This window comes from Hippichthys cyanospilos, chromosome 9, assembly GCF_059441005.1.
Source record: "Hippichthys cyanospilos isolate Australia breed blue-spotted pipefish chromosome 9, RoL_Hcya_1.0, whole genome shotgun sequence".
NCBI classification, from domain to species: Eukaryota; Metazoa; Chordata; class Actinopteri; order Syngnathiformes; family Syngnathidae; genus Hippichthys; species Hippichthys cyanospilos.
In genome coordinates, this window is record NC_142377.1 from 19962899 (window position 1) to 19988638 (window position 25740).

At 40.9% G+C, this 25740-nt stretch overlaps 2 protein-coding genes and 1 long non-coding RNA gene across 8 annotated transcripts in view; 2 read left to right on the forward strand and 1 right to left on the reverse strand.

Moving 5' to 3' along the window:
* Nucleotides 1–2079, reverse strand: part of LOC148419362 (uncharacterized) — a 14413-nt gene extending 12334 nt beyond the window's left edge. Inside the window, exons 1-2 of the long non-coding RNA XR_015866537.1 lie at nt 1956–2079; nt 608–708 (exon numbers count right to left, since the gene is read on the reverse strand). This is a non-coding gene — a long non-coding RNA (uncharacterized LOC148419362). The remainder of the gene's footprint in view (nt 1–607; nt 709–1955) is intronic.
* The window catches only part of LOC148419364 (ras-related protein Rap-1A-like), a 19553-nt gene extending 1198 nt beyond the window's left edge, over nt 1–18355 (forward strand). For 3 of the 4 annotated variants that reach the window (XM_088422715.1, XM_088422719.1, XM_088422718.1), the window contains exons 2-8: nt 5046–5134; nt 6653–6721; nt 6926–6982; nt 9001–9141; nt 14112–14255; nt 14416–14547; nt 17218–18355. In XM_088422715.1, the coding sequence (XP_088278841.1) occupies nt 5078–5134; nt 6653–6721; nt 6926–6982; nt 9001–9141; nt 14112–14255; nt 14416–14505 (558 nt within the window). In that variant the 5' untranslated portion in view covers nt 5046–5077 and the 3' untranslated portion in view covers nt 14506–14547; nt 17218–18355. Of the gene's footprint in view, nt 1–1903; nt 1972–5045; nt 5135–6652; nt 6722–6925; nt 6983–9000; nt 9142–14111; nt 14256–14415; nt 14548–17217 lie in introns of those variants that run through there. The other variant, XM_088422717.1, reaches the window with a different exon arrangement.
* Nucleotides 18356–19247: 892 nt separating this feature from the next.
* Nucleotides 19248–24865, forward strand: LOC148419365 (anti-Muellerian hormone type-2 receptor-like). Of its 3 annotated transcripts, XM_088422708.1 has the most exons (11): nt 19266–19378; nt 19959–20153; nt 20537–20674; nt 21267–21359; nt 22428–22522; nt 22606–22827; nt 22985–23087; nt 23206–23345; nt 23412–23568; nt 23968–24104; nt 24186–24865. In XM_088422708.1, the coding sequence occupies exons 1-11, from the start codon at nt 19339–19341 to the stop codon at nt 24300–24302; spliced, it is 1437 nt and encodes a 478-aa protein (XP_088278834.1). In that variant the 5' UTR covers nt 19266–19338; the 3' UTR covers nt 24303–24865. The 3 variants fall into 3 exon arrangements, with proteins under 3 accessions (XP_088278833.1, XP_088278835.1, XP_088278834.1); XM_088422707.1 differs by having other exon boundaries at nt 19248–19378; nt 23206–23568; XM_088422709.1 differs by lacking the exon at nt 24186–24865 and having other exon boundaries at nt 19249–19378; nt 23412–23582; nt 23968–24097.
* Nucleotides 24866–25740: the final 875 nt, after the last annotated feature.

Here is a 25740-nt window from a genome sequence, read left to right on the forward strand (position 1 = left end):
AAATGGCACAATTCTTTTACCCTTTTTTTTTTTAGTAAGAACCTCTTGCAGTCGGCTGTAAAGTTTGTTAAAATTGTCTACTAATAAGTTGATTCCAGACAAAATTCTTGGGGTCTCTCACTGTTCGGATGTCAAAATTTCTGTGACATTTCAAATAGTGTCACGTGTCATGTGCTAACGCATCAGTAAATTCATAGTTATGGCGCGAAACAACTTGGTATGTATGAGTGAAACTTTTACGAGTCTCTGTAGTAGTCGCAGAATCCAGATTTTGTTGATGTTCAGTTCCACAGCCTTAAGATAGACTTTGGTTTTGAGCCAATGCTTGCGGTAGGTGTTTGATATTTTCCTGTTTGTATATTGAAAAAAACACACACACATCACGGCCATACTAATTGCGAATTAATTATATTAGTACATTCCCAATGATGAAAAGTGTGTCAAGATCGATGTAAAGCAAGGACTGCCTTGTAATTTTGTACTTGCTGTCTGTTGCTCTGAGATTACAGACTTTGAATGCTGTGATTGGAGGGTTCTTTTTTTTTTGGGGGGGGGGGGGGGGGGGGGGGTCAGGCAAAAAAGTTGCCCTTCTTGTCCAACAACTTACGCAATTACCGCCTCCATCCTGTGGGGCCGCGCATGGATCCAACGATGAGATGCTGACTTGAAGCGCTTCCCTCCCCGCAAACACACACTTCAGTCTGCTGTCTGGTACAGGAACAGAGAGTGGAAGAGGCTATTTTAGGAGGTCAGTGTGGAGCCTTCTTGTGTCTCTGGAAAGAGGATGTGGTTACAGGTCAAGGCACCACTGACAGGATGGTTGGACGCATTCCGCTAGTGGTGGTGTCTGCCCTCAAAACAGACAATGTTTGAAGCTATTCAGTTTTGGGATAGGTTTAGAGACAAATGCTAAGAAAAAGACATTTAGTCTGTCCATTGAGGCTTTGTAAAAAAAAAAAAAAAAAAAACAATTCCTCCTGATTATTACTAATAGTGTGCTAAGTCCGACCACCTGTATTCCTGTGGGATGCAATATTATTATTATTCATATCATTCATACTGTATTACTATGGTCCAGGCACTTATCAATCTGGCAAAGAATATTCAAAAGTTTGGCCTTTTATTGTCTGTTTGTAAACAGAGTGGACGTTAACTTCTGAACTTTGTTCGTCGTCATCATCTTCAGTCTTCTTTGACCTACTAAATGAAAACTATGTCTTCACCCAAATATATAATACAGGCTTTGTATTCTTCGACAATTTTAAGTATTTACGAAAAATTTAAGAGTAGTAAAGTAGAAATTAAGATGTCACGTAGTGTTAGAAATGTCCCAAATCTGATAATATTCAAAAGAAAACCAGACTTATGTTCTGCACATTCAAACTATAATCATTCTAAGTCTTCGGTATTCCCGTGGGATGCAATAAATCACCCAAATGTTGTTTTTAGGACTTATGGAAAATGAAATTGAGCAATTTCCCTCAGCCGCTTCAAAGGCAGCATAACAATTTCGATCATGATTGCATGGCGTCTTTTTTTCCCGCTGTGATTGCTAGTGAATTATAGTATTGCTCTTAAATGTCCTTATGTTTGCGCTTGACCCGAGCTTGCTTTGTGCAATGGTATTATTCTCCACTGCTGTATGCGGTTGTCGTGGCGGCGAATGTTATCACAGTTTGGCCAGAATGTCATTTTATGCGCACTCAAACCTCAAGTGGAAGTTTAAACGTCACGTGCCTGTAAGATGGCACTCTCCCATGCCGTTTAGCTTAACGGATTGGGGGCCTTCTCGAGGAGTGGGCGGCCGTCAATCATCGTCCCACCCTGCTGAGTCAGCAGCTGTGACAGCCTCGCTTATGTCAGATTAGCCCGCGCCAGGAAATCCTGAATGTACTGTGGCGTAGCGCATAGCCGCCGCTCGCACATACCACTCGCAGCCCTACATGGACACATACCTTTTGGCCCCGGAGGGTGAGTGATGTCACTGTGTGAAGCGTGTGCTCGCTGGCATGCCGCCTTTCCTCGCTCCTTATTTGCCGGGCCTGACGAGCCGAGCCGAGCCGAGCCGAGCCGCGCGTTTGTTTTGCTAGGAATGACAGTGTTGTTAAGAGGGAGTGGAACCAGGGTGAGGTTTGGTTGAAGGCAGATGTCCTTAAATGGCCTTTTGTGTGTTTGCTTTGTAGGAAAGTACAATATTGCGGGGTGTCGATGCTGAAAACGCTGTCCAGAATAGCTGTCTTGTTGTATTTACACAACAGTTCCAAACATTCAATTCGGAATTTCATAACCTGGAAAAGGTTTTGAAGTGATTTACGCGGGCCCCATTTTTGGTTACCACAGCAACCTAGCGCTTGACCATATCAACTGTTTACTACATTTTGATTGTTCAGGCGTTACTGTGCATTTACTTCTACCAAGGCACTTATAGAGTACACTCAGTGGGGAAAAATGTTTTTCTAACACACTATTAAAGTCATAATTGCGTTAAATTTAAGTAATCAAAGCACTTCTGAGCCATGCATATGCAACTGTCAAATATTAAACAGGAGTTATGGGAGTAGCTAAGCTTGCCTTCTTATGTTTCATGACCACATATTTTTATACCGCTGCGCATAGTAGTTAATTTTACACCTTTCATAACCTTGTATTTCAGTACCATTGTAAATCAAGGAAGCCTACTGTAGGTCAGGGTGTTCCACAAGGCCAGGCAAGGGTGTAAAGAACACCTGACACTCATGTCTCCCATCCTTTTGTGCTACTCTCTTATAGCACATCGTCACACGTCTAAAATCATTCCGGGACGTTGCCCCTCTGTGAATGTACATACTGTCCTACTGATATAATTTCTGGGCTGGGTTGTCTTTCAAAGACCAACAATCAATGCTTAAGTCATGGTTTTGATTAAGTCATTTGCAGGTCTCTAAAGGCAGAATATTTATTCTCCTTTAGATGTTTTGTAGTGGGTGTACTAAAGTTGTGGCGCTTGCTCACGAGTCGTTTGTGTCTGTGGCTGGTATTTTTTGTGTTGGTGTTGCTTTGCCACCTTGACAACGACAAACACAGTAGAGAAGCTTTATGTCACACTTGGCATGTCACTATCAGTGCTCTGTACTTGGAATGCTACACACTCGCCTCACTGTGTTCAGTGGGCGACGTGCGTGCGCGTGTGCATCACACAAGGACAATTTTCCTTGCCGTAGCGGATTAACGATTATGAATTATTCACACCATAGCCTTCATCCGACCACATGGCCACTGCTTGTCAATGAAGCCGTTTTGCAGGCCGCTTTGTGTGTTTGAATCAAGTGTGTGCTTTAAGAGCTGCTCCCCGGTTGCTTTTGATGCTTTCAAACGGCTGTATGTTTTCATTGTGGATCAAAATCTAAGATCCGCTTTGTTTTTTTGACGACAGATCTCCTCATTCATCTGTAGTGGACTAGAAGAGAACTTTCTCACAGGAACAGAGCAAATCAGTTACAATTGGATGTATATAGAGCTGTGAAAATGATTGATTAGGCAACAACTAATGGATTATCTAATTATTCAATAAGCATTTTAATAATTGAGTAATTGTCTAGAGACCTTTTTTCACCTAAAAACTGTCCTAAATCCTTCAAAGTCATTCTCTCAACAGTAATAATTCATTTTTTTCCCCTTATTCATGAAAAATGATGATCTTTTAGGGCTATTTTGTTGATTAATTTGATCTTGAAAAACTTGTTTTGATCTTGAAAGTTTTATCTTTCATTCATTAATTTAAAAAAAAAAAATGAAGGCTTTGTTTTTCCCAAATAGTGTAAAAAAAAAAAAATAGCATGTGTACACGTTCGTGTGTGTTTGTATAATGATCTGTTTTCCAATTGGGTCCATTACATCATAAAATAAGCAAAAATATTGATCATTTTTTAAAGACAAAATCAGATGTATGTAAAAGTTTCATTTTGATTTAACACAATACTGTTGTTAAGTCTGTTTGATGTTCAACAGACAATAAGTACAGTACTATCAAAAGGCTGGAATTCTGAAGATTGGGACCAATTCAGTTTTGTAACGATTAATCAATTATCAAAGGATAATTAAAGATTAATTATTGATTGTTTTCAACAAATCATTGAATTATTGTGCCTATAATTCTTTTGTATTTTCTCAAATCATTCCAAAACTTTACTTAGGAAAACAATAACTGCACCACTTAGTTTCGAAACGGTTGGTGAGCGCAACATTAATTCCTCTTCTGTGGTATTGTTTGTTGTATAGTTTCTTTAATCACGAAACAATATTAAGGTAACAATAGTAGTTGCTTAATATACGGTACATGAACAAAAGTTTTGGAATAAACTTTCATACAAAATAAAATGTTCTCCACTCAATTGATGGAATACTCAATACAGTAATGTATTCTAAAATAATTTGAAAATGACAGGTTTCGACGTATGCAAGTTAACAGGGTATAGAGTACTCCAAAGAAAGTCTGGTTCCATCTCACTGTAGCCGAGCTCTTTGCAGTGACCCACTTGGCTAACCCAGCTGACTTAGCGCCATAATGCATGCCAGGGATTGGAAGCCCTCAAAGCCATATTCTGGGGATTGCACAATTTCTTCCTCATTATGACCCACACTTCCCCTACTGGCAGCTGCTTTTTATCATTCACTCGAAAGGGACAACAGACTGATGTTTCGCAGTACCTTAAAAGAGGTAATTGAGCACAAAAAAAAATCTCCGGGGTGTGCTGCGGTGCATGAAAGCAAGTTGATTGTGTCATTGTGAGGAATAGAAGCAGGGGCCATGAATCACCGGCATGGTGCTCTCCTGCACTGCACAGCTGGCTTGTGTTAAACAGAGGTCACGTATTCTTCGACCCCTCCTCCCTGAAGGAGCTCCACTTATGGGTGTTCCCTCTATTGTTGTGCTGTGCCTCTTGGCAATAACCTTCAGGAATGACTAGAATATTTCCTTTCTGGAATGGAAAAATTGGGAAATTCCAGCTTGGATTGTTTTGTCTTATTCAAAACTTGAATTTCTTTTGTCTTTTCGTTCTCTTCAGACTGTTTGGCTGTCTGCTGAAGTGATCCCGCCATGCGTGAATACAAGCTAGTGGTGTTAGGCTCTGGAGGTGTGGGCAAGAGCGCTCTGGTAAGTTTTCCCCATTAAATATCACCACTCCTTCCGGGTTCCCAGTCACCTCTCAGTACGTTTTCACTTTTAAGGACTCTGTAAAGTGAATTTGTTTTTAATTAAGTCAGCTTCATAAACACTTGGACATTGGCCCAACTTTAGCATTCCAGCTATGGCCAGCACCGCAACGGATTTGAAATGAAACGTGTTTAGGTACCCAAACGTGTCAAAAATGCTTGAAATCCAAATTCGTTGCTTTGTTTTGCATTGTACAGTGTTAAGTTCTTTTCACGTGAACAGCAATCCCTCTGGGTCAATATGACCCGGAGTTGTGTCCACTTACCTCACTAGGGAATAGTTTACGTTGAAATCAGGTCAACTGTGTTGTATACGACACATTTGTGCCGTTCGTGCTATTAAGGCATAAAAAAAGGTGTAGCATCTAAACAGCATTGTGTGATTTTACATATTTAACGGTCACGGCCACAGTGTTTGAGACCAGAGACAATCGTGTTGTTTTTCATGATTTTAAAGGTCTCATTGTAAATGCTTGGCTTTTTTTTTTTAATTATTATTCATAGGTGGTGAGTTTCTTAACACATCTGTGGTGTGAAATTTGGAAAACAGTTTCTCTTTACAGGGACTTTACACAGACCTCTATGGCCATACTACAATAGGATTTCATAGCATACCGATACTTGAAGTACCTAACTGAAATAGTTTTGAAGTTTAAATTAAAAAAAGCAATTGTTTAAAGTGTGCGTTGGCTTACAAGACACAGAAGTATGTCTACAATCTCAATACTCCTGCAGAACATCTGAGAAGCAAGATGCACGCAGTGTTCGGAAATAGTTTGCAGTCAACCAGTGCAAAGCGACAGATATATCTGAAGGAGGGACCACATCCAACATGACTAATCATCTCGCCGATTGGTGTCCTGAATGACATCACAATTTAAAGGGAACGCCTTGTTGGTGTTGCAGATTTTTTGTTCTCGTCTCACTTTAGTTTATACGTTTATCAAAATCAGAATCATGATATTGTGACATTAATACACTATAGTCACGATCCAAATGATTTGTGATTGGACAAAATGTTGGCCAGATGGACTTTTTAATGACTCGAGTGGCTTGGGCCACTTACGCATTAGAAATGATGCACCTGTTATTTAATTACACTTCCCAAATTCCGTTGTGCAGATTGAAACATAGACCCGGACACTTAAATGGTTCCAAATGAAGAACAGATTCAAAACATCTCTTTGATGGTCACAAGGCTGCTGGAAGGCCTCTATGCTATACCGAGCTAACTTTAACCAGGTGTTGTTTATCCTTCCTGTTGACAAGAGAAACTGTTAGATTCTCGTTGATCTTGACCTTTCCCATCTACATAGGCTCTATCGCATCTTGGGACACGTCAGTCCACCAATATGTCTTAAGAGCAGGAAAATCCCGTCTTTGGTAGACAATCTAAAAAGGGCTTGCAGTGCTCTTAAAATACACTGTGACTGATCCCACATTGTCTTCTCTTTTACAGACAGTTCAATTCGTCCAGGGAATCTTTGTGGAAAAATATGACCCGACAATAGAAGACTCATACAGAAAGGTGAGTGTCCCGAAGGGCGGGAGCGGCGGCAGCTGATGGTATGCAGCTGCTCCGTTGCTTCTCGTTGCTTTGTTTTGCTGTCCTTTACTTTCCTTGTCCAAACTTTATTGTTTCTAAAGCTTTGGACCTGTTAAAGAAATTCAATGTGACTGCCTATATTGCTTATGCATATTTCGTAAACCATCTGTCTTTTTTTCCTTGCAGCAAGTGGAGGTAGACGGGCAACAGTGCATGCTTGAAATTCTCGACACAGCTGGCACAGTAAGTTAATACATGATCAGAATATCACAATTCTCAAGTTCTTAGTTGCTGAAGAGATGAACTAGGAACGGTATCTAAAGTATTAAACGACAGCAAAAAGTACTGGTAACTTATTTTCCATAATAATCAGGAGGATGGTAATGATGGTTTTAATAAGGAAAATGATTAATTACATACATAAAAACATGATTTAATTTCCATCTTTTTGTTAAAAGGGTGGGAGGTTTAAAATTGACAGTGCAGAAAAGCACAAACATGATGATTCAGTTACAGTAGTGATAAGTCGGAAAATTGGAAATCAACGGTAGCACTTTTGTAAAAGTAATTGTTTTATTTTGATTCAACATGAAGTTAATCAGTTAACTTTTATGGAGACCTACAAAAATCTGAGAATATTTACTGTTAAACTGAAATTCTGAGGGTTTGGACATTTTTAAATAGGATGCTACAGTTATTGAATGTTTTTGGTATTTAGATATCCTGCAGAAAATTCAAATCTATTGATTAAAATAAATAAGATTTTGCTTGTTGAGAAACATTTATAAACATGGCCCTCATCACACTTTCACTTTTCACTTTTTTTTTTCATTTTTCAACTTAAATTTAAACTTTGCGCAGCATCATACTTCCTCCTTCTATGCCAAATCTCTTCCACATGAATGTTGGTTTATGAGACATTTGTGGGGCTGAAACAGCACATTTGAGTCACGATAAGTGCACAGAGTCCTTTTCGTCATGTCACCATGTGTGTAGTACTCCACTGCTGTTAGCTAGCAGCTATAGCAGCTTTTTTTTAAGCGGCTAAAAAAAGACAAGGCTATAACAGAGTCCGAGCCACCAGTAAACACTTGCAAAAGGTGCTGTATGTCAATGTCAACATAATTAATTTGTTAGCACCCTGAATTGGCGATTGAACAATCAGCAATTTGAGGACAAGGTTTTTTTCTTTGTCTTTTTTTTTTAAATGTCGGGAGCATCATATCGAAATAACTTCAAAATAAAAGCATACCAAGACATGTCTATATATTATTTGGTAATGTAGGGTTTGTTTTGAAGTTGGCCTTTTCAAAGTGTTTCCAGCTTGTGATACTATCATGTTGAGCATTAACAATAGTTGCTTTGATTGGCTTGACATATTTTGTTCTGACGCGTTAACTATTAAGAAGGTATCCGGGGCAAGAAAAAAATGGTTCAATGGTTTTTTGAATCGAGCTATTCGCATTACTCTTGACTCATTTCAACGCTATTTTAAAAACTACAAAGTTATCTCAGCAATTAATTGAATATCAAAAGTATTTAGGGTTTAATTTGATGAACATAAGATGATTGTTTGCAGCTCTAATCAGGAAAGTTGTCGTCTTGACATGCTAATTTTCCCAAATGTTGATTATAGTCAGCCATGCACTTCTAGCATGATTTATTTTAGCAGCATGACTATGAATAGGTTCAGAGAACAACAATTCTTCTTTGGTGCGCAGAGGCACCCCATCTGCGGTTGTAAAAATGTCATAAGTAATACCATGCATTTCTCACTGAATCCCACATGAGAAATAATCACGGCTTTGGCCTTCCTCCTTTTAATTCCCGCCATCCTCAGCTGTTGGCTTGCTAACTGGTTTGCATTTATCTCCAAAGCACCACTTAAGTGACAACTTGCAGCCTGAAGATTCTGAACTGTCCATCTTTTCTTAATCTGACCCACGAGACTTGTTTGTACAATTTGTCTGAAATGCTGTTTTTTTCCCCCCCGTTATTTGTACAATTTGCCTGGAATGCCGTGTTTTTTTCCTGTTGTTTGTACAATTTGCCTGAAATGCTGCTTTTTTCATACTTTGGTATAGATAGAGAGTATGAGTTCAAGCTGTCTTTGTAGTGCTAATATTAACCCCCACGCTGCAAGCAGTGTTGAAAAACCCAACACACATCTTCCCAAGTCAGATGTAGTCTTAAAACTCCTGGCAGCCTGTGATGACTCCGATGATGGTGAGACTCATCAGACTTGTTCCTTGTGCTTTTAGGAACAGTTCACGGCAATGAGGGACTTGTACATGAAGAACGGCCAAGGCTTTGCCCTGGTTTACTCCATCACAGCGCAGTCCACCTTTAACGACCTTCAGGACCTGAGGGAACAGATTCTACGAGTAAAGGACACCGAGGATGTAAGTGTCTTTGAGTGCTCAGTCAGCTCCTTGCCTCATGCTCATTTTTGTTTTGATTTGGGTTTGAAAGGCGCACAGAGTTGATGGATTATAGTCCCCCCCCCCCCCCCCCCCCCGAGCTTCCGTGTTCTCAGCCGCCTACATTGTTCAGTTTCTATGGAGACCATTCAACACAGAAAACCGGGCATCTTATGCAGGGCAATTACAAATTCGTATTAGCTCAAAACAATGGAGGCCGTGGTGTCCCAGTCCTACTTGTGTGTGGAAAACAATGCGAGGGCACACAACGCAATTTGTACAACGGCGCATGTCATTGTGCAGTACATGTCTCTAGGTTGGGATCACTTCATCTGTGGACCGTAGCTGATTGGTTTGATCCCAGTCAAAACAATGAATGTCTTTCCTTCACCTCTTGTGGTTAATTGTTGGCGTAAGAATTCAATTAGCATCTCGTTAGTTGTGAAAAGTCTAGCCTATTTCACACAGACTGATAAATGTATCCCCCGGTGCCTTTTTATCCTGATGCCTGTAGAGATGGGCTATATCTCCAGCTCTTAGGAACGTTGTTAAGATAAGAACAAATTAGAATCGGGGAAAAAATCGTTCGTTCTTCATTCACACTGTGATCCAACAAATTGCCACAGCAGACCTGTAATAGGACCTGTTTTATCTGCCTCTGCCTTTCACACGGAAAGCCACATATTGTCCTGTCTTAGCCCCAGCTCTTATGACCGTCTTGCAGAGAACAACTGAATCACCATTTTGTCAGCTGCAAAAAATGCCTTTTCCACATAGAGATCCCGCTAAATGGACACATCAGAAGGTGGAAAATTTGTTAAGCTGAGTTTACTTGGATAAAAGGCAGAGAATCTTGGAGCTGTTTTCCATACATTTCCACTTTCTGGTACATGTTAGGTTGTGAGGCCCTTTTAGAGTAAGGCTTTTTCTTCCTTGCTGGTGTTCTGCTGCTGCGCCATCGACCATGTCCTTTTTTGGAGCTTCTTACCATGGAATGAATGTTACCCTTCTGCTATATCCACGGAACCACATTTTGTGGTCTGAACGTTCCTGTCTGCTGTTTTTTGTCCCCTAATCCAACTTTTATTCAGTGCCTGTTTCTGTGTTTTCCCCATTATTTTTTTCCCCCCATCCCCATGGTCGGCGAGCCTTGTGGCCTCCCTGTGGTCTGGCACTTCAAGTGAATGATCGGACCGCGCGGCACCGATGTGCAAGAGAACTCGAGTTCATTAAAGCTACACTCCGCCGTGAGTTTGTGGTGTGTTTTATTTGAGCCACTGTGGTTATGATTAGAGTGCGCAGGTTAGCCTCAGGCTATCTTAGATTGCACGAAGTGAGGGTGGGGAAACTTGGCTTCCCCTCACTGAGCACCTGGGGGGGCGACGGTGTCTCTAAAATCCAGACTTACAACTGTAGTCATTTATGACATATCGCAAGACTTGAGCTCACAAGCATATTTTCAGAATTATTGCCATGTCCTTATTGAAGTCAAAGCCAATTTTGCTTTCAGTCATTTATTGAACACTAGGTGGCCAGTAATATAAATAAACACAACAAACTCTCCTATACAGGATCCGCTGTCGGCCAACGTTCTCATGCCGCCTAACTGATCTCAAGTAATGCCTCGTTTGGCTCCGCCTCTTAATCGCGCATGCACTGTTTGTAGTTATTTGTAAACATTTCACGCTTGCAGTATTATACTGTTCTCTCGTGTAGGCATGTCGACCTTTATCAAGTTTGAGTCAAAGAGATCCAAGTAAAGTCTGAGTACAAGCCCAGATTAGATCAAGACTAAACCTTAAGACAGAAAAATGTTTTTTTCAGGACAATAAACTTAAAGTTCTCGTTATGCTTGTTTAGCACTCAAGGTCAGGTCAACCAATCACATGGCTTTTTTGATCCTCTGAAAAACTTAGCTGCAAGTTTCTTCTTAATGGAGCATAATTTTCATGAATATGAATGTGGCTAGACTGTTGAGTTGAATAAAAATATTAGATGGCCAAGGCCAAGATAAGTCTTGAGTCCTACAGCCTTGACTGTAGCGTAGTTGACAAAAAAATATTAGACTAATAATGAATTTCATGCACCCCCATCCTAATGACCAAATCAGAGCTGCCCAAAACCTTTCTCTGCGTATTGAAAAAAGAGACAAAAACAAAACGTGTTTGACCTCAATTTATCTGACGCTCCTTGGTAGTGTTCCTTTTTGACATCCTATCGTGTCAACACTGCTCAAAATGTTTATATTAAAACAGTTTACTTTAGTTACTTGCTAACACTTTGACTTGCAGTCTTTTAAGCGGTGAGTACAGCATTTACACAAAATTCTACCTAACAAGTGTGATTTTATACATAATTTTATGGGTCATAAGTCAGATTAGTAATATCCACAAACCTGTGTAGCTTTATCTGTCCATCCTTTTTTTTTCTTCTTTTTTAAATGTGTAAATTAATAGAATTGCAGCGTTTGGCATTTGAAAATTGCATTCTACGATACACTAATGTGAATTACAATTTGATTAATTGCTCAGCCCTAGTGAGAAGCTTGTGGGAAAAGTAAAAACCTAGTTTTTCACCATTTGCGGGTGGGTTCTGGAATGTATCACCTGGAATAAAGGGGGGGTATTGTTGATTTTGTGCTATGGTTTTGTAGCCGCTTTGTCAACTTGACCTTTAAAAGCACTGTGCACTTGGCCTTGACATGGGTGCTCTTGGAAACACACAGCAAACAAAGATGTCTACATTGTTTTGTTTTTTTTGTTTTGTTTTGTTTTTCATTCTGCACAAATTTCTTGAATGGCTTTTGGGCATTCCCGGGTCTTTGCTGCACTTTTTGTTCTCGCGTGTCATTTAGGGCTGGGCTGGCAAAATGCGCAGACCCCTTAACATCACTAAGCTCAATTACAAGTCTTCGTTGCGTTTAGTTGCAAAGAGCAGTTGCATACAAGAGTGTTGTTTGTAGTGTATTGTCCAGCTGCAGAAGCTCACCAGGTTCCGACAGTGCTCAATTACTAGACTTTTAATGAGTATGCTTTGATCACAGCAGTTCCAAATTTAATCTCCAAAAAAAAAGAGATTGTCATGAATGACTAATTTGTGCTAGCAGTCAGTGGCGCGTTCACTTCCCAAGCTCTTACACAAGACAGGTCTTGTGACTTTTCAGGACTGTCTCTGCCGGTGTGTTAGGACGCTAGTATTGCCCAGTTCCTGTGAGTCACTGCTCTTGTTTGTTTGGAAGTGCTGGCTGTTCATTTTCACTGCAATCCAATCTCCAAAGAATGCCACAGTGGGCATGATAGGACCCGTCTGCAGCGTGTTAGCGGCGTCTGGGCAAGTCCTGCTTGGCCCGTGTGGACTCTTCCAATGGGCTAATGCTTCCTCGTGCTGACACTGAACATTTTTCTGTCCTTCCAGCTCGCTCCCTCTTGCTCCCTCCATCCTTTTTATCGCAGCTTGGCTCGACGTTTGTGTTAGCAGCGCATTCCTTGGCTCTCCCAGGACCCCTTGGTAGAAATGTCATTGGGCAGTCCAGTACCCAAGCGGCTTGTTTGGATATCAAACATCAAGCTGCGACCTCCACTGGGTCAATACAAATAGCTGAGCTTCCTGTTGTCCGCCCTGGGCCCGCAGGGAACAGGCATAATGGACCCCACCGTATTTCTCCTGCCCCTCTTTAGATTTTTCTTACGGAATTATACGGTCAGGGAGTAGGGTTGCGAGTTGGCACAAGCCAGGATGCTTCTGCATGTCCTGCTTATATCCAGTCTTTCCACATCTTCCAGGCTGGAAGAGAAAAAGCAGATATCCTCGTGCAATGATTTAGTAGCTGAAGGCCCACCACAAGCAAATTTCTCCTGCAGATGTCTTGTTTGGAGGGTTTAAACATTTCCACACATTTTCGTAGGATGTGGTCACTTGGGGCTTTATCTTACATGCTTTACAATGGAAGATAAAAAGACACACTGTCATGTATGGCACAGGGCGGCCTATATCATGGAATCCAGCTGAAATGTTTGGAAGTGGTCAGGAAGGAAGGCGATGTTATCCCGGTTGGGCGGGGCCGCGGCGGCTTCCTCCGGGCCCAGTGAGCAGCTTGAGATAGCCGCTCAGGAAACAGCAGGCAGGATGAGACGCATCCCAACGCTACCAGAGTTGCAACCAGGTTTACGATATATGTGCTTTCTTGTAGCGCCCCTCTCATTTCTCCTCTTTTTACCGGAAAATATCGGCAGTAAAAAAATAAGTGGTGGGTATTTCCTTAACCAGTTGCACATCTTCTCAGTGGGTGCGTTGGCTTGCTGAAAAACAACTAGTAGTACTCTTAACATTTCCACTGCCATTGACAGACGTATAAGTATAACAAACTATTTTAACTGGGCTGGCAGTGGCTTGGTTAATAGACATTATAGCATCCGTTATGTAACTGCAATGATTCTTTCGCATTCCCAGGGGGACTAATTGATCTCTTGATTGACCTTGTGCCTGTCCTCTTGAAGCTTTGCTAATAAACAGTAATGGGTAATGCACTGGATATTCAGATTGGTTGTGGCGGAATGCTTGTCGACACACAATTTTCACAAATTCAAAACTCATTAGCCTAATATCATAATTGCCTCATTCATTTTCAAAATGAGCAACATCAACAAAAAGCAATGGTCAGAAATACTACCTAAAATAAAAGTCCAAGATGGTATGGCATGGGGGATGGAGGACTGAATATTTAAAAAGAAGAATAGTTGGCCCGCTCTTTTAGTTGTCTTCTGTATGAATTTTCCATCCTCGTGGGTCTCCTAGCGGCTGGCTGCTTTAATCATGAACATGGCACTATCAATTGGTTTGAATCCTTTTTTTTCCCTTAAGTCTGCACTGTAGCTGCTAGTAAAAAAAAAAACAACAACAACAAACAAACAAAAAATATATTTATATCCATTGTTTTTGTTTTATTTCATCAGGTGCCGATGATCCTGGTGGGCAACAAGTGCGACTTGGAGGATGAGCGTGTGGTGGGCAAGGAGCAGGGCCAGAATCTGGCCAGACAGTGGAACCACTGTGCCTTTTTAGAGTCCTCTGCTAAGTCAAAGATCAACGTTCTCGATGTGAGTGAACCGCAGACTTAAATTGGCCTCATCCAACACGTATTTCATAGCATTTACAACTGGTGCCTAAGCAGCACATTCTCTCCTAATACTACTAATCTGATCAAATGTGTTTTTGTTTTTTGTTTTTTTTCAACTCCGTGTATTTGTTCTGTCTCAGATCTTCTATGACCTGGTCAGACAGATAAATAGGAAAACGCCAGTGGAAAAGAAGAAGGCAAAAAAGAAATCCAACTGTGTACTGCTTTAAAGACCCGCCCATCCCGAAGCCCCTGCAGCAGCTCTGAGCCAGGTTTGTTTGGAGACATGTTTTCTTTTTTAAACGCAAAAGTGTTCTAAAGTGTCTGACTAAAAATTGGGTCACACTACACGAAAATTACATTTCAATTAATGTCCACTTACCTGGGTTCAAATCAAATGTTTTTTATGTACCGGTATTTATTTTTGGCAATTGTGTCTCAGGTAAATGGGTGATAGTGGCATTTGTTACCATGATGACAAGCCCAAAGGGGAGCTTTGGTGTTGAAATAAAAAAATTGCATTGCCATTTTAGTGACCTTGGTGATGGTCACCCTTGTGTGTCCAAACTGCAAATAAATGAAGCTTTTACCAAGTAGATGGCTGGCAAATATAACCAAGCAGCTGTGAGATTAATAAGTGGTGTAGAATAGTGTTACCTTTGCAGCTGTCATGGTTAGTTATGTATCATTTGTCAAAAGTTACATGCTGTTTGCACTATTATATACAGGTGGTATCAACATTGGTTTTCTTTCATCTTTGTGGAATAGAGTCTGGGAGAGAAAGGGCTCCACCTCCAGGCGACAAAGGGTATAACACACTGAAAAGTTGAAGCTGATTGGTTTCATGCCCCCATTCATTCTGTGCCTTGAAAATGACAGCGTTTGATTTTTCATAGTTGTGAATGAGTCCGGACTGGCTCGTGTCTGTGACTCAGACTTGAAAAGTGTCAGCGTTTCATTTCATGTCTATTTTTTTTTTCTTGGCATCTGCATGACTGAATGAGTCACCACTCAACAAGCCAATGGATTCATTCACTTGTGGAACGTAGCCCAGTTCTGGGAGGGAATCCGCATTTGTCATCAGGTTCCCTTGCGTTTGGTCATGTTATCTCAGATCAATGGGACATCAATCTGTACAGTGCCGTAAACAGCTCTCATAGAGCAAACTTTTACCATGAACCTAGGATTAACGCAACAGACAGCGCCATTGTGCCTGGCTCAGACATTACGGCGGCCCTAGCCACCCACTATTAGAGTTCACACGCTGGCCAGCCCGTTGACCCAACGCTAACAGGATTACATCCCAACTGTGCCATTGCGCACATACTGGCACCCTCGCCCCAATGACAATATAGTGGATGGCTCGGGCCAAATTTGCATATTCAAATAAGGGCTCACAATTACGCTTCGTGAGCATTTGGCAATGAGTAAAGCATATTTTAATACGTCATGCATTTTTACAAAGTGAGATAATGAGCAAATGATAATGACTTCAACCCAACTTTCCATCACGTTGTAGATGACTACAAAAAAAGTGTTTGGTTGTAAACAGTAGTGAAGCGCGTGGGTTTGTTTGCTGCGTTTGGTCATTTGACAAGCTGCGCTGTGATTGACTTTTACCTGAGCAACTTTGTTGACATTTTTGGTTAATGGCAAGTGGCAAAATGGACATCCCGTGAGCTGGAAAACAACAGGTGGATACTTTCATACTTGTGAAAGAACATATTCTAAAGAAAAATCCTTTGCCTACTTAAAAGAGTTTGTTAATTGGTCAGATAATAGCTAATGTAGAATACGTTTTACTTCATGGTTTTTCTGGGCTTATTGGGGAGGAAATACCGCACACATACCTTTTGTTAGAAATACTTACAATTGTTTGCTTCGATCGTTTTGGAAGCAGGAAAAATGACCTAACACATCCATGGCCAGAAGATAACTATTATGGAGAAGCTTTTGGGGGACGTCTGATATACAAGACGTTGGCTGCCTTGATGAGAGTGCAGCCTGCTTAATCTTGTTTTATTATCAGCATGTGGATGTATCCCCCTTTTGTGCAGGGCAGCAAGTTTAAAATGTTGTATTTTGCGTCAGTCTGTCACATATGCCCTCATTCCCAGGCCACCGTGACCTAAAAATATAAAAAGCATTTTTATTGCATGAAAGCGCTACACTGGAACCTCCACCATCGAAAGTCCCAGGAGAGAACCGAAAGTTTGTGTAGCATAAAGTTCAAAGTGGGGGGAAAAAAAACCTCCACGAGGCGACAGTACGGTATTGCTGCAAAAACCACCTTCCCGTTCTGTCATTTTCAAATAGTTTGTGTTGGTGCTCTTGCTCCATATTCCGCACAACTTGACCAACAAGTGTGTTAGTCCTCTTACTGAGTTTACATTTTTCTAAGGCGTAATGGATTGTAAGGCGCAATCTTAGAACATGTTCTTAACGACCAATAGCGACACAACTGGTTTCTGGGTTTATTCATGTGGCTGTCAAAAGCTGAGCTGCGATTGGTTGTTAAATGAGTCTTGAGCACAGGTTCACATTATTTTCCGTGGAGCGCAAGTAGGAAATTGCATTTTTAAAGGCATGAATTTTTAAGTAGGCACACTATTTACGTTATAGTGCAAAAATTGGCTAACTAGGTGAAGTATCTCTTCTTCTAGTCAGGTTTTTGGAGGGATTTAAAGGTCCGTTTGCCAAAAAAAAGCTGTCCGGGCCAGGTCTTGTTGAAAAATTAGATTTAGCCTAACAGAATACTGCATGTACTTTTTGTATACAAACAATTTCAAAGTGATTTTTCTTAATTATCGTTTTCAAATGTAAAAGGTGTAATATAGTTAGCGGCCAGCAGAGGGTGCTGAGAACTTGATATGTGTCGTTTTCTGCACATGGCCTTCTAAACGGAGAACACTCACTGACTTGACGACTGTGTCACCTTGCAGAAATGCTGTAATGAAGAACTGTTGCCCTGATTGGAAAGTGCCAGCATTCCAACAGCCCTGCCCACCACGTCCCACCGTTCCCCTCCCCAGCCCTCTCCGCTCCATCATCCACAAACGGCGAATCAGCGCCCACTCCGCTCCTTTCCTATACGAGACGAGGACGACGACGTACGATGTGGAGAGAGAAAAGAAAAATCCAAGCGAAAGACTGCCGGCGAGAGACAACTTTTCTCTCCGGCCTCGAGGACCTCCTTCCCGCGTGTGTCTGCCGAAAGGACACGTTTGCTCCATTTCTGCACCAAAAACCAAAAGGCCACAAACTGATGACAACAGCGCAAGAATCTGTTAAAAGAAACTAAATGTCCACGAGCCGCCTCCACACGGCTAAACAGCAGCCCTGGCCCAGCCACCCCCCCCCCCCCCCCCCCCTCGCCACCCGCCCTTTTTTTTGACACTTTTAACTAAAAAAACAAAACAAACAAAAAAAACAATCAAGAAGTGAAACAATAGAAATGGGATTCAGTATTTTTCCATCTTTTTCAATATATCGTATTTGAAAGACATGAATTTAGTTGCGTGATTATAAATGTTCTTCAAAAACGAGCATGAAAAAAGTTGCTTCCGTTCTTAATTGTAGACGTGTGAAACCAAGTGCAAAAGTGAGGATCGTTATTCTTATTTTTTTGGATGGCCATAAACATTTTCTCCATGCCTGTCATGTCAGTGATGATAGAACAAGGTCTATAATCTGTATTATTTTTTTTAATCACTTTCCTTTTCCCACCTCTTTTCATGGACTCTCTTCTACCGATATTTTTCTCTCTGATGTGACTTAATTTTATACTTAGTCACTGGGAATTTCATAACTCCCATAATATATTCTAATGCCATCTTTTTCTTTTTTGCATAATAATAATGCTTTGGACAAAAATGGGTCTTTTATAGAAGAAATGGGGGGGTAAGGAATGATTTCTATGTCTCTTGAAGCTGAAATATATTATACTAAACCAACTCGAATAATGCTTCTTGTGTTTTTCTGTCTACAATGTTCCAGCGTTTATGGATTATTAAAGTACATTTTAGTAACATTTTCATGATATTGGTCAATGTATTTTTGTGAATTAAACTTTTAACCAAAGTGCTTTGGTTACAGGGTTGGTTTTTCCATGTCGTGTATAAGTCTTAACTCCATTGAATGTGTCTGCCTGAGGACCCGTCTGTTTTTCATGCTTCTTTCATGCTCTCACTAACACGTGTTCTTCTTATCCAATCAGCACCTGTAGGAACCCAGGATTCATTACGATACCCCCCGTGGGTACATTTTTCTACTACTTAGGTTGATTGTCTGGCTGTGTGCTCCCAAACACACTTTTTGGCCACTTCAGCATTTCTAGAGTAAAATGTAGCTCATAGATACGTTGCTCTTTACTTGGCAGACTCGGTGCAAAATCTCATCAGATCCGGAACCAAAACGAAACTAAAAAGACGTGGAGGAGGTCATCGTGTGTTTTCTCATGCACAGGCAGTGCGGGGAAGTGTAGGGGAGTTGCAAATGGCTCCTGTCGTCATAAGTGCGCTTGAAGCCGTTTTTATCTGCACAGGAGCGCAGAATAAGCAAGGAATGCTTTACAATGCATCAATACAATATAACATTGGAACATGGTTAAAAGCTCAGGAAAGTTGTGGGAAGAAGAGGTCATCTTTTACAGTTAAAAACACAAGTAAAAAAGTATAACATTGAAAAAAAATATCCAATCTTGCTGGTGCTTGAGAGAAGTTATTGTACCATATCTATACATGTACCATACAGTCATACTTGCATGTACTGTATTAGCGCACTAATGGCTGTATTAAATGTAATTGTGTAGCCTTAGTTTTTTTTTTTTATTATTATTAACGCCAGCTTAATTTTAACCCATCCTTGACCGGTGTTATTTTCTAACCCTGTGTGTAATGTTATGACCAAGGAGGTGGTTGTGTGTGGCGGACTGCAGGTGCGGCTTGTGGGAGTGATGCTGGGAAGTGTCGGAAACTCCCCTCGCATTCCCATGATTGAGATAAAAGAATAAAAAAGACAAAATCTCACATGGCGTTACTTATTGTCCAGCCCCGGCTGTGACCATGTTCCTGCACCGTTGGCCCCTTTTCCTGCTGGCGCTGGGTGAGTCAGTTTTTGTTTTTTGTGACACGTAACATACAATATATGCAGTTTGTGTGTTGAAAAAGAGTTTCCATTGATTTAAATTAATTTCATGGGTACAATAGCTTTTTATTGTCAGCATACTTGTAGCAAATGAAGTGTTTTATTGATAGGAACTTCACTACGGTTCACTAATTGGTTTAAATGGAAATGATCACTTGCTGGATTTGTTTTTTGTTTAGTTTTGGTAAAAGTGTGATTGGCAGAAAATAACCAGATGGAAAAATATATTACAGTATTTTCAATTAAATTGAGCTTTCAAAAGAAATAAAAGTAGCAAACTCAAGATGTCTGACGGACAGTTTTTTTTTTTTTCCAAAACAATAAACAGCTCCTCAAATTAGATGCTTCTTCAAGTCATCACACTTATTTGTCACGCTGGGAGCTTAGTGTTGAATATAACACTTAATGAACTTCAAAACATCTGTCAACGCTTCTAAAGCAAACATTTTTCAATTCAAATACCGAATGAGTTGTATCGTTATTGATCCCCTGAAGTCATATACGAACCACAACCAAATGATCTTGTCTCTCTTCCCAGAATGCATCACACCTTGTATGTCCAAGCAGTCGCTGGATGAAAGGAGGCACTGTGCCTTCCAGGTCAACAAGAACGAGAACAGGAAGTACCTGGCAGCGGGCGCCGTGAGTGACTCGGTTCAGTTCTGCGAGCACACACGCTGCTGTGTGGGCTACTTCTTGGTTGTCCACGGACAGCTGGAGGTTGACGTTCTAGGTAAGAAGGCTAAATATCTGATAATGCAGTCTGAACTCCTTTTGGTCGTGCGATGTTCGCAAGTTGAGCCACGATTGGTCTTTTACTGAGCTCTGAGCCACTATGATGTCATTTTCAGGTGACAGCAGGCAGTAAAAGACATATATTCATATTAAATTCATATTTATCAGTGTTTGGACTTGTAGAGGCGCATAGAACATATTGTAAAAAAAAATTGACTTCCGCTTTAAATCTCACATCTTGGTGTTTTATTCATATAGACAATATGAACAATTAGTAAATAAAACGACTTGGTCTAATACTTTTATCTACGCTATGTACAAAAGGCGCGACTCTCACTCAGTGTTACTTCTGTATCTTCTTGATTCCATCTTTCGTTATAGCTTGCAATCTAAAGGAACAGTCTTGCACGGATGCCACCTGCAAGGCGCAGCCCCGCTTCAACAACCAGATGGTCAAGTGTGTGTGCAGCACGGACCTCTGTAACCGCAACGTCACCTGGACCAATGCACCGGAAAAGGGTAGGATCCAGAACACTTTGTTCATTTGCATTTTAGGGAGAATTTAAACATCAATAAACTTGCATCTGCAATTAAAATGTATCATTATACGTGATGCTGTCAACTAACTATAAAGTTTTATCAAGTCCACCAAAGCAGGCAAACTTTAACAAGAATGTACGCTAAATTACAAAAGAAGAGCATCATATTACTCACAATACCGTAGTTACCATAATCGGATATGACGACAATGAATGACAACGTGAGTGACCTCACTGCCGCCATCTCGTGGCTTGATTGGCTATTGCAACTGTCTATTACCTCTATGTGGCGTTCACTCGTACAGACGTCCGCAACGGTTGAAGCCAATTCAAATTGCCTCTGTTGTCAAATCAAAAATACATGCATACAAAAAAGCTACCGTATTTTCACCGCTATAAGGAGTATTTCAAAGTTATCTTACTCTGTCCTGGTAACATTGTACTGTTATGCTCATAAGTTTACACTTCCCAAATCTTTTGACCACAACATCAAACCGTTATCCATACAAAGGCAAAAAAAAAATAAAAAAAATACTTGGAACGCTCTCCCTGACACTTGTGTCATCTTGTAGATGAAACTCTGCAAATCATTGTCATCACTCTGCTGGTGGTCCTGTTCCTGATGATGGCGGCCTTGCTATGGAGACGTTTCTCGGCACACAAAAGTAACCTTTTCTTGGCACTCGTTCTCATTGTTTTCATCAAAGCGTACAGGATTTCCCCCATCGGAGATGAAAGGGAAACAGTGGCGTCGCGTCTCACCCCCACACACTGCTTTTGTTTGGCCTCGCGTCTGTTTCTTTCTTTGACCTTGGTGCTAATCTTGACTGTAAAGCTCCCTTTGAGCATCTGAAATGTTTGCACTATAGCAACACGGTAGATTCCGTCTCCCTGTGAAATGTTATATTTTCACCTTTAGCTTGTTTGTCTTTGCAGTCATTTGTTCATTCCTCGCTCCCTCCCTCCCTCCCGTTCTTGGACCCATCCTATTCTTTTTCCTTTATTCACGCCTAATATTTTTCTTTCTTCAATCATTTCTTCCTTTCACACCTCGCTTCTCTCTGTCGTCCATCCTTTGTCTTCCTTTTTTTTTCTCTTTCCATCCTTCCTATGATACATTTTGACATGCATCTTTGCCTCATTTCATGAATCCTTGCTTCCATCCTCTGACCCTGCCTAACTTCTTCCCCTACATCTCTCCATCAGCAGCTCCTTTTCCTTCCTTCATTTCTTTTGTTTCTTAGCAAACATTCACTTTCCCTTCTTGTTTCTTAATCCTTCCGTTTAGTCATCCTTCCAACATATCTTACTTCTTTCCTTCTATATTTTATTCTCTCCATCCTTCATTCTTCCTTTTTCCATTCCTTTTATACATTCTTCTCTCCATCCGTCTTTTACGCATATGGTACCTTCATATTTCCTGCTTTCTGAGACTTTTTCTTCCTTCTTTTATCCTTCCTTTTGACATTTGCTTGCAAATGGCTGTGGAGCTGATCATGTGACTGGGGAACTCAGCGTGGAAGGGAGAAATTAGCCAGGTTCGCTTTAAGTCGGGAGACTGACTTGTTTCTTTTCGGTCACAGCTCATTTTGGGGGTGTGGCTTTCTTCAGTCACCTTTTTAGCAAGTAAAACGTATGGTCCAAATAGTTTAAATCTGGCTTTTGACTTTTTAAATCTTTGGTGTCTCCTTTATTTACAAAAATGACTTGTATGCTGATTTTGCTTATTTCAGAGAAGGTCATAGCTTTTCCTCATACAGCTCCAGTAAGCCATTCACAAACAACTCAGACGCCCCAGATTGATGTCACTGATGTTCAACTGCAGCAGGTTAGTTGTTTCAGGTTAACTGTTGAAAAAATGTGTGTCACATCTTGCCTCAAAACACTTGGTCTTGAACTTCTCTATCTTAGATTGTGGGCCGTGGGCATTTTGCCACGGTGTGGCGGGGAACATACAAAGGATCCACGGTGGCCGCCAAAGTCTTCCCGGCCACCGCGCATCGTGCATTCACTTCCGAGAAGGAGATCTACGAGCGCCCGCTGATGAGGCACGCGGGAATCATCCGTTTCCTGGGTACCGGGAGAAGGTCAGAAGACGGCAGCTGGCTCCTTTTCTTGCACTTTGCAGAATATGTGAGTGTCAAAATCTAATTTAAAAAAAACATATATATATTATACTTCCAATACAAAGTCTGGAAATAGTGTCCTTGGTTTTTTGATTGTTATCTGCTTTGGTGGCTCAATTGCTTAATGTTCTCTGACAGAACTTTAATGTCACTCTGAATTTCAGGGCTCTTTGCACTCCTTCCTAAATCAGAACACTAGCAGCTGGCCAGAGTCTCTGAAGATGTGCCTGTCTTTATCACAGGGCCTCTCCTATCTCCACACACAAGGTATTATGTTGCAATCCCCACAGCTTTTTCTATTTTTTTTTAACTTCTGCTTGGTTGTGGCCTATTTTTATTTTATTTTATTTTTGTTACATGTTTTTTGTGCGTTGTCCTATTTCAGAGGGACACAAACCGCCTGTGGCCCACAGAGACCTCAGCAGCTTTAACGTGCTTGTTCAGACAAATGGCACCTGTGCACTGTGTGATTTTGGTAGCTCCACCATACTGTCTTGGGACCAACACCAAACAGGAATGGCAAAGGTGAAAACTCGTCCAATCTGCGAGGATGTCACTCTGTGGTTGCGTCACATTTTTGTTCACGCACAGAGATACAGTGAGGCAGCATGCACCCTGCGCTACATGCCCCCCGAGATCCTGGAGGGCTCCATGAACCTCATAGGGAACTGCTTTCTGCACGGGGACATCTACGCTTTGAGTTTGGTGCTATGGGAGATTTGCATGCGCTGCTCCGACTTGTTTGAAGGTGAAAGACATTAGGTGACCTTGAGCAATCCGTCGAAGCATTCATTTCCTATAGCGGGTGTGCACATTAGGTTGGCGGGTGAGCTGGAGCCATTCCCATTTGACTTTGGGTGAGAGAAGTGAGGTACACACGGTACTGGTTTCCAGACAACCATTTACACTCACACCAAGTTGCAATAAATGCACGCAACTTTTTCTTGTGTACAATATTAGCAAATAACGACGACGTTGTCGTCTGCTACCAGTGACCGAGACGACCCCTTCCCCCGTACAAAAGTTCATAATTTGTACATAATTTGAAATGATCAAAACACGTATAAAATACGGGAAAAACGTATATGTTGACTGGTATGCAGTCTTTCCGTTTCCCACAAAATGAGCTTAATGTCGCCCTCTGCAGACGGCGCTGTGCCACAACACCTGCTTCCTTATGAGCGTGAGTTGGGAGGACACTTGACGCGGGAGAGCCTCACCGTCCATGTGTCTCACATGGAAAATAGACCCTCAATCCCTGAGCATTGGCAGCAGTCGAAACTGGTATTGTTTTCCACTAGCATGCATAAATAAATAGTTTTGAAATGCCTAAGAAACACTAAATGACTTTTGCGCTCCTCTCAGGGACAGGCGCTGCAAGATCTATTGACGGAAAGCTGGGACGAGGACCCGGAAGCTCGCCTGACTTCTCAGTGCGTTGTGGACAGATTAGTCCCACTACAGTCCCATTCTTTAGTATAATGCTTGTTTTACATTTTATCATTGTGAGTCTTAAAAAAGAGATTAGTATTCTTCACTATTTATAACTGTATTACAGTGTCTTTAAACCGCATTGTCTAGAATTAAGTATTACTTTTTACTGGTGTTACGTGAATGCAGCATGCGCACTACAGTGTCAAACTCTCTCGGCTGCACACAAGACACAAACTGACATCCAAAATGTGATTTGAATTACGTTGGCGAAAGTTCTCCTTCACTTTCCATAGCTAAGAGAACTATAACTGCCCACATCTGAGCAGCGCACCTCATGTAATATAAATATTCTTACTAGACCTACGATTGTATATATGAAAAAAAAGTTGATTTGATACAACACTTATCTACACTTTATTGAAATTTGGGTTTTTAAAATGAAAATACTTTTAAATATTACATATTGTCCCTTTAATCCCTGGATGTCTGGGGATTTTTCCCTCGCCTGGCCTTATCATCACCCAACTTGGGGGTCACGCTCTACACACATCTGCATTTATGAAAAATTGTTCCTATGCTATGATGATAATAAAGACTTTTTATTCTGTTAATCTTCGCAGTTCACATTATTTTACACAACATTATTTCATACAATACATTATTACGGATGTGGCGGTTGGCAAAGTAAATGCTGCTTGTTTGCCTTAAAGGGACAGTGTGTAAGATTTAGAGCGTTTTTCATTATGGACAGCATTAGGTGGTGCAGGTGCTGCATTTACCATTGTCTGTAGCTATAACAAACATGGCCACCTCAGAGAAGTGCCACCCCCCTCATATAATATAATTTAATGATAACTAGACCTATGATTAATGACCGTTGGTCACTAAGAACACATTCATTTGCAAGTTTTCGAAATATACAATCATTTAATGTATTCCTTTTTAATGAAAATTGCTCTAAATCTTACACACGGTCCCTTTAAGATTGCGTTGTGGGCTTGATGGTGAATTCAACGTTGTTCAGTTTGACTCATTTTTATGTTTTTGTTTTTCATTTTGAATCAGCTAGATATAATTTCTAAGTCCACCGGAGTAAAAATATTTATGTTTGGATACCGTAGGCTTATTCGATCTTATTTAGGGTTGTAAAGTACGTCCGATTTAAATTTAAAGTCGTTCAGGCCCTCACCGACATGAAATCGGACGCTGTTTACCTAAAGAACAAGCCCAGCATAACGGGTGTAAATTGTTTCCATGGTCTAAAAATAAAATATGAGGCTGTGCATAATCTAACACTTCAGCCAACAATTAAAATGATGTAACAATTTAAACAATATTCGCTAGATTTTCCATGTTTATTCACAATTAATCGCATTTTCTTCTCAGACAGGTTTACAGTGTTCCCTCGTTTATTCGCGGCATACTATTCATTTTTAGATTTACAGTGGTTCTTTTCTGCGATAGTGTTTGGCGTGTGAAAACATTT